This window comes from Temnothorax longispinosus, chromosome 11 (assembly GCF_030848805.1).
Source record: "Temnothorax longispinosus isolate EJ_2023e chromosome 11, Tlon_JGU_v1, whole genome shotgun sequence".
Classification (NCBI taxonomy): domain Eukaryota; kingdom Metazoa; phylum Arthropoda; class Insecta; order Hymenoptera; family Formicidae; genus Temnothorax; species Temnothorax longispinosus.
This window is the reverse complement of record NC_092368.1, coordinates 13,349,990-13,363,211: the sequence shown is the minus strand read 5'-3', so window position 1 is coordinate 13,363,211 and position 13,222 is coordinate 13,349,990. Positions and strand designations below refer to the sequence as shown.

The window sequence follows — 13,222 nt, the reverse complement described above, 5'->3', positions numbered from 1 at the left end:
CGATATCTACAAGCCCGCCGCCGTCGCGCGTTTTCTCATTCATCAAAAATAACGCAATAAAAGATAACCCGGTTCCCCAACAGTGTTTTTCCAATTCAAACTTTCCCCCGTGGACATTTTCGGGCGTGTGTGGACGAATGCGGAGGTGGAAATAAAATTGATTCCCCGCTATACAAGTCCGCCGATCCGAACGGCATAATATAATCCCTATTCGCAATTTCCATTTTCGCGCGCGCCGCCATTTTTCCGCGGGACGCTTTTAGAAACACACTGAAAAACAATCGATGTTCCAATTCTCGTTTAATCGTTACTTTCAATCGTGAACCGCAAATCGGGGCCGCTTAGGCCCCAACATACTATATTTTTTGGCTAACGATTCGGAGCTTTTTTCCCGAGCTCTGATGTTATTCGGAAAAAAACAGATAAAAGAAGGACGTACATATCTGAAAACCATCTACGCTCTATATTTGTGTATTTTTCGGTAAAAATGTTTTGAATGTTTTGAACCTCAAAATTAATATCTTTAAATGGATTTTTACCGACAAAAGTTTAAAGCCGTATAATATCTGAAAAATCTTTTCAACATTCTAGCCTGACTAACAATATCAATATTCTAAACTAATTAACAATATTTAGCATATACATATAGAATAGATTATTAATGTTTTATACATGCTTTGTTCTTTATATATGTACACATATTATAAGATTATGCCCTAGAATAACATTGAAAAGGAATAATTTAACATATTAATTTTCACACAGTTTCCCAAACAACACAACGTTCAAAATCGGGACATAAGACATCTTAAGACATTCAAAGACGTCTTATGTCTCGGTTTTTTGGGCATTGTGCTGTCTAGGTTATTTTTATTAATCGGACGATAAGAAAGATCTTTGTAATGTTTGGCCGAGAAAAAGTAAAGCTCCGACCCAATGGAGAAGGAGTGGAGCTCCTCCAATTGTCTATATAAAGAAAAGAATAATAAAAATATTTTGTTATATCATTAATTAAATATGTAAATATGTCAAAAATAACAAGAAAATATTCAATCACTATACATTATACCTATGTGACTTTATTTGAACATTTTATGCCTTCGTCTTTCTCGTTGGTAAAAATTTATTTAAAATATGTTCATTTTGAAGTTATTTACAATATTTTCACAGAAGAATACATAAATAGGACGTGCACGGAGATTAAATTTTCGAAAGTTAATCCAAGAAGAAAAAAAGTCTCGAAATTTATCTGATCCTGCAGTTACTTTTATTTTCTAATAATCTATTCAACAGAGGGAAAAACGGTTTTAAATGTTTTTATTACGTTCATACAATAAGCGTTTCCTCATTCTTCAAACAAATAACGAAATAAACTTCTGCGGTTCTTTTCCTTCATCTGTTTATCGCGCGTGATAAACCGCGCATAACGCATGGAATAACTCACGTGGCAAATCGCCCGAGCATAACGGAAGGCGTTCCCAGAGTTGACGCGTTTCGCGCGCGGGACGTGCGGGATCGTGTCGGGAAAAGGTCGACATTTTCCGGTGGCATTTCCCGGCAAGGATATATACCGTTGGAACAAGGACGAGCCTTAACGAGGCCACCTCGCGCCACGGCACCACACATCGTGCCGGCAAGGTAAACAAGATTTTCGTGCGTCGCTCAGCGAAATTCAGCCGGCGCCGACGCGCCGGGGCGCCCGGAGTTTGGACTGGCCGCCGCGCCGCTCCGGTCTCTCTCACCGGGCGATTCGCTTTAATTTCGAGGGTCGCACGCAAATGAATTGCTTTAACGTCGGTAATCGTCTTTGGAAATCCAGCTCGCCAGCGCAGACGCGGCGGTTAACCGCAATCGAATGTCGAATCACCCGCTGACTAAATACGACGTCCTGCGTGTGTGCAAAATTGCCCGCGCGCCGCACGCGGACGTCGAGGATTCCGCCGTTATCCCACATCGAAATCGGGAGCCGCGTCTCTGATTGTGCCGATCCTCTCCGTTAATTCCCGATAAAATTACCGGGCACAATCGCGTTAAATGTTACGAGTTAATGGGGTATCCCGTAGATCGCGATCCTAATTGTAATGACAGGTTCTATGGCCAATCTGGATTCGAGTTTCGTTTTCTGAGCGAAAATGCCGAGGGGAGATTATTAATCGCGATCTTCCCCAATTCTTGTGTGGCATTGCTGCTATAAATCTCATAAAGTAGTTACGCCACTAACGTATCAGAAGCGATTGTTACTCTAATTTGAGTAAATGCGGGCACTCATAAGGTAGGAATAAATTTTTTACTTACATTTTTAGAGAGGCTACTCTACCGGAGTGATACGATCTCACTCTAAAGCTATAGTGAATCCCGATTCACTATCGATTGACAAATCCCAATGAGAAACGATACATCGGATCGACGTCGATTCGATATCGATTCTATATATCAGATCTCATCGATGCGGTTCTGTCAGGTTGTTGAACATCGATAGTTTCAAATATTTCGAGGTTATTTCGATGTTATGATAACTTTGCAAACAATCTGTTGGTAGCATGTAGCAATATAATATAATACTTTCTTTCAAGATTTTCAATGTTTTTCATGTTTGTCCATTATCAACGATTCGATATCGTTTCGATATCGATTCGATTTTATGAGATAAAAAGAACTAAATTGTTTCCTGAATCGACGAAAATTGAAAATTATTGTGTTTTAAATTACATTAACTAAGTATGCGACCTAATATATATATTATATATAATTTATATAAATTATATTTATATGTATCATATATATATAATGCCCTTTTTAAAAAAAGATTATATACATTTATATGTATGTTGTTAATATGAAAAATTTGTTACCGGGGATTACGTTTTTCAATGAAAAAAACGAGTTAATTATGGTAACAATAAGTTACTTTTTTTTAGTAAGAATAATAAGTTATTATTATATTATTAATTAATTATAAATTTATTTAAAAAATATTATAAATATTTGAAATATATTATTATAAAATATTCTTAAAATATATTGGGACAACTTTGCCCAATAATTAAGAGTCATGCATGATGCACGCAATCAAATCGATGTTGAAACGATGTCGAATCGATGTCGATTTGAACTCTTTGACATTAATTTGACATTGTTTCGACATTGATTCGATTGCTATATTTTTCATAAATATCAAATAATTCTTACAAAGAGGTTGGAATGGAATCCCTCCGTTTGCAAACTCTTTATGACATCAAAAAGCATTATAAAAGCGCTCTAGCTATCATACGAAATATATCGATTTTTCAAGGATTTCGATGTCGGTGAATGCTTGAAACTGACCACCTGAATATCGAAATTGATGTGAAGATCGATTTTATATTGATATCGAGATTTCGATATCTAATCGACGTCGATCCGATGTATCGTTTCTCACTGAGAATGACTCTAACAGAGTGAAATTTTTCACTCAAAGTTGTGAGTGACACAATTCACTCCTGGGCACTAATCTACTGCACTCGAAAAGAGTGCTCTTTCGCTCAAATGCAGTGCGATTTTACTCCAACTTATAGAACGCAATTTTACTCTTTAGAGCGGCGACTCACTCCGAAGTGTACGGGCTCAATTTTCACTTTTCGTTACACTTGGCATTTTACTCGTTTTCAGTGATATTTCACTCTTCGATTTTTAGAGAGTGATGATTGTATAGTTAAGCTTAGTTATATTACGTAGTTACAATTTGTTATTGTAATCAAGCATATAATTACGACCCTGTTAAAGTTTGCTCGAAATTAAACAAGAAATATGCTCGTGTTATTTATTTGTTTTCCTGAAACCCAATTTCCACAGTTCTATCTTCTTTAGTTGCTTCAACTCGAAAACTGCTGTCAGCTCATTTTCACTAAAAGAGAAGGTTGACAAATATCGAAAAACGTTAATGCTTTTCTTTCTTGCGCTTGTAGAGTGGTATAAAAACCAAAATGTGGTAATGGAGGATTCTGATCGTTATTATCCGTCTGAAGTGTGTTGATTTTATTCTGTCGCGCAGGTGGCGGAGGATCCTCAGGCCTTGCTGAAGTGCTTGAGAGACGTGTCCTTGAGCGAATTGGTGTCGGTGCCCGTTAAAGGGCTGGCGTTCGCGCCAGCCTTCGGCCCCAGTATAGACGGCGTCGTAATCGATCCCGGCGATCCCGAGGATCAGGACTACACCCTGCAAGTCGACACGATCAATACGCTCAACAACATTCTTCTGAGGAAGGACGTCGTGGCGAAACTGTCGAGGTATCGTCTCGAGCTCCTCTTTTTGCCTCCAACCGTTATAACTAGCAAAATCGAGCATCGAGGCAAGAGAAAATAAATAGCGCGAGAAACAATACCCGAGTTTTGCAGAAACATCACGGAGAGAGATAAAATCGCATCTTGCAACATCGAAAATAACTCCTTTTATTCTTCGTTGGAAAATACGGAAAGCTCGCATAAACAAGACTATAAAAGTATCGAAAAATGTATCCAATGTGTCAATGGAAAATCTTATTTAAGAATTCTATGAATTCAAATATCAATAGTTGAAATTTTTATACTTATATTGTTAATTTTTTCCGTGATTTGTGGAATTTTCTATTATTTTGACAAATATTGTATAATGCGGAATTCTACGTAAACAAAAATCTTCCAAGATTTGCAGGATCCACAACTAAAAAGAAAATTTTTCGTATCTCAAGAAGCTTTTTATACTTTAAGACGAAGCTCATAAGTCCGTAAATGTTTTGTAAATTGCAAGCTTGTTAACATTTCGTGAAACTTTATTTTATCCCTTTTAACGATAGAAGAAGAAAAAATTTTGAATTATTCACAAGGTACGACCTGATGGTGGGTGTTGTTCGTTCCGAGGCGTATTTTTCGCTAACCGCCGACGATGCTCAGTATGGGATCGAAGCCGACAGAAGAACGAAGATCCTGCGTCAATTCGTGCGGAACACGTACACGTATCACCAGCCGGAGATCCTGGCAACCATAATAAATGAGTATACAGACTGGGAACGACCTGTGCAACATCCCGTCAATATTAGGTAAATTCTGAGAGACTGAATTTAATTAAAAAGAAATTTTATAACAATAATCTATTAAATAAACGAACAAAGGCAAATAAGAGCTAGTTCGCAACGATGGTCGGGCGACAGTAATAAAACAAATATTACAATTATAAATAAATTAATATAATAAAGTAACTTTATATAACATACTTTATTATATTAAATTAATTTATTTATAATTGTAATATTTGTTTTGTTACTGTCGCCGGACCATCGTTGCGAACTAGCTCTTATTTGCCTTTGTTCGTTTATTTATTATTATTAAGAGCTTTATATTTAATAATAATCTATTATTTATTTTAATTACCATCAAGTATCTATTTTAATTAATCTTCAGCTATTATTTATTAGCAATACTTAATCGTATATACTTACTAGTTTTTTATATACAATTATTTGTTTTATTATTTATTAGATTTATTATAAATCTAATATTTACTTATCAAAGTTATCTTGTTTTCTATTTTAAAATCTTTTATTTTTGATTAATATACCAATTACTTTTGCTTTAAAATAAAATACGTAAATAATTTTAAATTTTACAGGTTTTCTTTTAAAAAATTACAAAATTTTATATTTCACTTATTTTAATTCTATTATCGGTCTTCAAGTTTATTTTCAGTTAGAGCTTGTGGAAGGAGTTTGCGAAGTATATTTATATGAAAACTACAAAAAGGATATATATACATTTTTTTCAGAGATGAAACTCTAGAGGCCCTAGGGGATGCGAATACAGTCGCTCCGGCGACGAGAACAGCGGATCTTCACAGCCAATCCCATAGGAACTCCTATCTATATGTTTTCGACTATCAAACGAAATTCGGAGACTATCCTCAGGTTTGTTATCGGAATATACTTTTTATCTCACAAGCTGGAATGAAAAAGAATTGGTAGAATCTAGATTACTAGAAAAAAATCTAGAGAATAAAAGACATTTGAAAATATATCTGATTATTTGTGAATATACTTTTATTATTACATTATATCCACAATATTTTTGATATTATTTAATTTGTCTTCTAAATTGTGGAATTTAATAATAAATCTCTTGTAATAAGTATAGATTTTAAATATACAAGAAGCTCAACTAGACACACATCAAAAAATTCTATTAATAAAAAGTAGCGCGGTAAAGATTTTGGTAAGTTTATTTAGATGCGTAATCTCATCTGTTTTTCATATTAATTATTTATTTAGGTCATTTATAATTTTATAACGCCTACATGTATACGAAACATAAGTTGGGATTCACCGGAAATGCGACAACACGGTGGCAACTCTTGCTCATATCTGATTTCAGAAACTTACGATGGAGCGTACGGCTCCTTTCCTCCCCCATCCCCTTTTCCTTTAGCTACTCCTAGTTTCGAACTTTGAATAAATTTCAGTGGCGCGATTATTAATGCCACATATATTAGCAATATCCACTCTCCTCTCATCCGGATGTCTAACAAGAAACGGATGTGTAGAAGAGGAAATCCGAAAATTGCACCGATGAGATCAGTTATTACCGTTTGCGTGAAATTTCGCGATATTATTTCAAGATATATATATATATATATATATATATATATATATTCTTCGCCTACATCAGGGTTGATCTGTGAACCGTGTTTCAATTAGCCACACCCCTCGAGTACACAGATAAACTAAAAATAAATACGCAATGTATACGACACGGGGTACGGGAGAATTAAAAAATCGTTAAGTGTTCGAGAAAAACAATCTTCTAAAAAAAAAATTTCCTTCGACTTTTCGCGAAAGGTAAAAATTCGCTGAATAAATTATCACCTTCCATATTTATCCCCCCGTAAATTCGAAAAAACAACGGCGAAGAGGTGGAATTTTAAAGGAGCCCCGAACGACGCGACGAGGAAGGAGAAGGAGAGATTTGAAATTCCACGTTCGCCTCGCACCTGCAGCTTCCGCGCGCACTTTTTCCCTTCTCACCCTATGCCGTCATTTCTGCCAGCACCTTTATGCCTTACACCCGGTGCACTTTGCATACGAATATCGTCTGGCACCTCGACCTGGGCGATTACCGTTGCCGTCACCGGCGAAATGAAAGTGCATTAAACGTTCAACGCGCCCCCCTCGTCCCCCCTCCCGTCTCGCGTCGCGAAGCCAACGAAGAATAAGGATCGCGCGTAAACGCTGCAACGAACTTATTGCGTCTGCACGATTGCATCCAGAAAAACGTTTCGGTTGCATTCGAGGCGAAACGTTCGCCTCGCAAAGGAATATAACGCTAACTGGAATATTTCATATTCCTGCGCCGTGAAGTGAAATATATAACTCGAGACATCGAGACATTTTTAATGCGTTTGATATTTCAAAGAAGTCTAAGCTTCGTATTTCGCTCGATCGTTTAATCCAGCAATTGTAAAACGAGTCATAACAGATTAATACGTTAATTCGTTGAAACAATCAAAAGAGTAATTAGTTCCTGTTTAATGAATGATAATTTAATCGTGACTTGATTACTGCTATTACTCATTAAGCATTCCGACAGTTTATTCTGTAATTGTTATAACATCAACCATTGATTCAGTTACTCAATCATTATTGGATAATATTTCATTCTTGGATTTTAGAATTGTAGTATAAAAACTGCTTTGAAAGTCGACTGTAGGCAGAAACATGATCCGTTACTTTCTTGCGGATAATTCGAATTTTTTCGAGGACGTGAAACTCCGCGCTTCAGGCTTGTTAAGGAGGCTCTTACCTCGATCATAAAACGACAGATCTTTATGAAATTAAATTATGTTGTAAAGTGAACCACAACGAACCGATGCCCAAAACTTTAGCATAGGTTGACGATAAAAATTTAAAAAATATCAGTATTGAAATTCGCATTTTTAACACAGGGCATATGGTAAACACTAAAATTTTTATCGGAAGTGATGTATTTTCTTGGCAAGTTTGCGAGCCAGGTAAACAAAAAACTAAGGAATTGTAGTTAAAATAATAATCTTTCTAATGATAAGAAGAAAACTTGGTGTTGACGATGAGTTATAAAAGATATTGTAGTTTTAATATGACGTACGACAGGTTAGGCGAATGATCTTCCGAGTGTCAAAATCGCGCGAAGTTTCTAACCTCACTTGCACATGTCTTTTCTCTGCGCTGTATGGTAGCGGCATAATTATTATCTCGCGCATTGACATTGCAACCTTTATTTTCGAGAATTTTCCTTTCATTTTCCCTCTCAGCATTCTCACGTTATATCTTTCTTTTGGCTCCATCTCTTCATCGCATCAATCGCTACAACGCTACACGGCTACACCTCACTTTAGCTGCAGACTGCTACCAGACGACGTTGTTGTAACACGCGCATGTTATTATTCTGCTCTTTAGCACTGACGTAGTCAACTGACTTATTGTATAAATTTTAATATTTACACTAATAGAACATATAACTTACTCTTACACTATGTAAAAATCATCATTTATTTTTTTATTTAATTTTCCGATAATTTTATAACCAATTATTAATGATAATTTTTCGGTTGCTACATTGATTAGAGCAGCCGGGTAAGAGCCTCCTTTTAAAATGGCAGGCAAACGCGAAATTTGCGAAACAGGCCGAGGTATTTTTACAATTTCAACGAGAAATCGTGAGTGCCCCTACTGGGTCCCCGGCAGATTCCACGAATGCTTCCATGTGATCGAGCGTGAAAGAACTCTGAAAAATTCTGCTGAATTCCGCGGTTAGCTCGGTCCGTCGATTCTTTTTCATTCACCCCTGCTCCTCTTCTCCCGATTAGACCACGCGATTGAACTATTAAAGCCAAAATTAGAGTTATCTCGAGCCGACTAATTTTTTTATTTGTTATTTTAAGCCGAAAACAACAGAAAGAAAACGAGAGATAAACACAAAAAATTATCATATCGTATTACATACAAAAAAGTGATGGAAATAAAAATAACGGCAAAAACAGAAATAATTCTTATTTTTGTTTCAATTTTTACTGTCTTGCTTCTATATTTATTTATTTGGAATTTACACATTTATACTTTTATTGTATAGCATGTTAATTATGGCGTATGGCTGCTTATCGGCTAGGTAATCCCATGTCAATTACTTGCCATGACTACTGCACTATATTAAATAGATTAAATCTGCTATCGTTAGAAAGTAGGAGACTAACCTTTGATCTTACATTTATTTTTAAGCTTCTCAATCACTCTACTGATTGTCCGGATTTGTTGAAACGTATCTATTTTAACATCCCGACTAGAGAATTAAGACAGTACTCCATCTTCCATCTCGGGTATCACCGTACTTTGTATAGCGCAAATTCTTGTGTAAATAGGCTAATAATATCTGCAAGTAATTTCTCCAATAGGGTTGACTTTTTTGGTGGCTCTGTATCAACTTTTAAACAAAAACTTTCTCGTCTACTCTTGTAACCTGAATGTTCTCTATATTATGTTGTAAAATTTTAATTTTATTTTATTGTTCTTGTTTTTTCTTTTCTCTTTGTACGTTAAAGGGTCTATTACCTGTTAATAAAGTTTATTATTATTATTATTATTATTATTATTATTATTATTTCAGAGGCCGGGATGCATTCACGGAGAGGAGCTGCCATATTTTTTCGGAGCGCCCCTGGTCGGAGGTTTGTCCCATTGGCCGAAGAACTATACCAGGGCCGAGATAGCGCTCTCCGAGAGCGTGATACTCTATCTGACAAACTTTGCACGCACGGGGTGAGTTGTCGAGCAAGCGTATCTTCCGCGATGCTCTTGTGAAATAATATATGTATTTTCTGTTCAACAATTCCTCTCTATCGACCAGGAATCCAAACGAGGGCACTCCTGATCCTGGACCCCTCGGTTCCAGACCGGAAAGGACCAAATTTAAAAATATCGACTGGACCGCTTATGAGGCCGTCCACAAAAAATATCTTAGCATAGGTGAGCCTTCATAATGTTTCTCTTTCGTCTAATATTTTTTTATGAAATATTTTTTTTTATATAACTTTTTTTTATACAACAGACATAATGTTGAAAAATTTTGATTTTTATATCTTTTTATAGCGCAAAGATTATTATAATATCCCAGTAAACAAAATGATAGCAGTCAGCAGATTGGTAACAGATTTGATCAGACATGCCGGTAGACTGTCATCAACTGCGTCCACATTCAGCTTATGTTCTATCAGCAGAGTCTACTAGCATAATTAGACAGCAGATTGGCAGCAGAAACCGCGCAGAGCCTGGGCGGTTCCTGCAGGATCTGCTCGATTTCTGCAGCCAATCTGTTGTTCGATTATGTTAGTAGACTATTATACTTCTATTGGTTTTCTGCCAATATCACGTTAATATATCAGAACAGGCATCAAATCTATAGTCTTTCTGCCGACAAAACTTTTAGCAGATACTTGGCAAGATCTGATGCTTTAGACAGACTTAGCTTTTGTACATATTAATATGTAATTAAATTGCTCATACTTGTACATTGACTTTTCAGAGCTCAAATCGAAACTGAAGAATCACTACAGGGCCCATCGCCTTTCTTTTTGGTTGAACTTGGTGCCCGACCTTCACAAACCCGGCTCGGACGATGTTCCTAGATCGCATCATCTCCTCGATGCCGAGCAGGTATTACAATGTTATCATAAAAACCATTGGTCAATCGTATAATTATCAAAATCAAAACAAGTTGAATCAATCATATTAAATTCAGGAAAAATCTTATCTCCAGGTGCCGCCCAGATTCATTCAGAGGGTGCCGACGACCACGAGAACGACCACTTTGGAGGTGACGTCCATCGAGAAATCCTCGTCCAACGTGTCAACGGCTATGCCCAGCGACATCACGTTCGAGGACACCACGGCGTTACCCGAAGACGGCTTCGCTGCGTATTCCACCGCCCTGAGCGTGACAATCGCGATCGGCTGCAGCCTGCTGATCCTGAACGTACTCATTTTCGCCGGGGTGTATTATCAGCGCGACAAGAGCAACCACCAGCACCACGGCTGCTCCAAAAAGCGCCAGGAGAACGGCCAGATGCCGAACAACATTTGCGGTGAGCTGGAAACCAAGACCGCCGAGCGGCATCACATCCAGCACATACCGCCGCCGGAGTTCGCCGACCTTCAGAATAATACCTGTCACGTGCCTATGCCGCCCCCGCCACCGAAGAATACGAAGCCCGGCAAGCCTGGCCAGAACCTCATCATCAGTCCCAACCAGCTCCAGCAGGAAAGCCTGGCCATGACCGGCACCGGAACCTTGAAAAAGGGACACAATCACCCTCAGGTCATGGAGGAGCTGAGGGTCTGACTCTAGGCGACCGCGCGGTCACCGAACTAACATGGCCGCGAGGATATTATATAGGATCCCCGAAGCAACCGAGCGTCAGGGAATCATTTCGAAATGGAGCTCTCCATTGTTAATCTGACCATGGACATAATCAGGACACTGAAGAAGAAACACAATCATTGCCAGTTCACAGAGAGGCTGAGAATCAAGCTCTAGCGAATACCGAAATACTTTTAGATTAGAATCCTGAAACCGTCGAATGTCGGGAAATCGCGTCAAGATCGAGATGGCTCTTCAGAATGTTCTTCGTCATCGGTTTGACCACAAGCAGAATCCTCCTGTAGAAGAAACCGCGAGACGATTAACAGAGACGAAGTCTGAAATCAAAACGGAAAAGCGTTTCAGGAAATAATGTTTTCCAATTGATACTCGACGGGAAGTGGGACAATTCTTCAAAGTTTTTTTCGAAGCGACCGTGATATTGTCGATAGATAGGAAGTGATAAAGGATAAGAGGTGAATGAAGTGACTTTCATTGTTACGTGAGGAGTATGAATTAGTGCAGGGGCATAACTGCGCGGTATTTCATGCACGGAAGCCGACTGCTGGCCTTTATATAAAAGTCAGAATCAAAGTCGGGGTCCGGTCGTTTCGGGCCAAGCAGCGTTGCTTCCAATTCGCTATGCCCCTGTGTTAGTGGCGACGCCATACTGTTATTGTTTTCTACCTTTCGAATTTGCGACCAACTGCCGAAAATCATATAGTCTTTGATGGATAGAGAAATCTGCGTTAAGTAGAACTCTCCATCCTCCTCCCCAAGAAAAAAAAATCGATCGCATTCTATTTCTTTTTTGACACACATTTTTCATCTTATTGTATTCTCTTACTCATTTTATATTATAATTTTTACTTTATTTAGATTTATCTTATTTAAATATTCCAAGTATTTTATTTAAATATTATAATTTTATTACTAAAGATTAATCTTTTATATATTTTTTATATATTTTATCAATTTTTATTGTACAAAATTTATTGTAATAAATTAGCAATTACAATTAATTTATAACTTCCTTACGCACACAAAATTAATGATCAAAATTAATGGTGCTTTCTTGATCTGCTTTTATGTTATCTGCTGTTCCTTTCTTCCTTTCTCTCTCTCTCTCTCTCTCTCTCTCTCTCTCTCTCTCTCTCTCTCTCTCTCTCTCTCTCTCTCTCTCTCTCTCTCTCTCTCTCTCTCTCTCTTTCATTACCTTTCCACGTAATATAGACTGAAGGTTCGAGCCGATTTGAATCGTGCCGACACTGTCCTCGTTCTTCCGAGTGATGATGATTATGACAATGGTTCGAATCGCTGCCACGACGATTTATTTCTATGACGTCGATCGTTCGAATGCTCAATTAAATACTTAATTAACACTTTCTTTCTCAATAATGACGTAATTAAATTTTTACAAAAATTAAATTTATTTAGCAGCTAAATTTTACCGTGAATAAAATTTTGACAGAACAAAACTTTGATGATTTCGTAAAATAATTGCAATGTTCCAGTAATTTTTTGCAAATTAAAATGTGAAATAAAAGAATTCTGACTCTAATTATGATTTAGACAAATTTCTATACAATAAAAACTTGATAAATTTCTGAGAATGAAAGGGTTAAGTGGGCGATCGAGAGAATCGAACAATTTCTTTTTTTTACTGTAAGAATAAAAGAAAGTCGAATGACCGATAACACTCAATAGCATACTGCCAAACACGATCGTGAATTAAGAAAAAAAATTACGTGGATCGTTGAATGGAAAATCGTGATAAGTCAAAAATTCGAAGACGAAAAGCTGTTGCGATAGAAAAAAACGCGTTGTTTTTAATCCA

General features: G+C 37.2%; 1 protein-coding gene across 4 annotated transcripts in view; it reads left to right on the top strand.

The window, feature by feature from the left end:
• Nlg-3 (neuroligin 3) overlaps positions 1 to 12,575 on the top strand; it is a 153,444-nt gene extending 140,869 nt beyond the window's left edge. For 3 of the 4 annotated variants that reach the window (XM_071794403.1, XM_071794404.1, XM_071794402.1), the window contains exons 6-12: positions 4,031 to 4,263; positions 4,839 to 5,051; positions 5,774 to 5,912; positions 9,637 to 9,788; positions 9,877 to 9,995; positions 10,552 to 10,682; positions 10,768 to 12,575. In XM_071794403.1, the coding sequence (XP_071650504.1) occupies positions 4,031 to 4,263; positions 4,839 to 5,051; positions 5,774 to 5,912; positions 9,637 to 9,788; positions 9,877 to 9,995; positions 10,552 to 10,682; positions 10,768 to 11,367 (1,587 nt within the window). In that variant the 3' untranslated portion in view covers positions 11,368 to 12,575. The remainder of the gene's footprint in view (positions 1 to 4,030; positions 4,264 to 4,838; positions 5,052 to 5,773; positions 5,913 to 9,636; positions 9,789 to 9,876; positions 9,996 to 10,551; positions 10,683 to 10,767) is intronic. The other variant, XM_071794405.1, reaches the window with a different exon arrangement.
• The last annotated feature ends 647 nt before the right edge of the window (positions 12,576 to 13,222 follow it).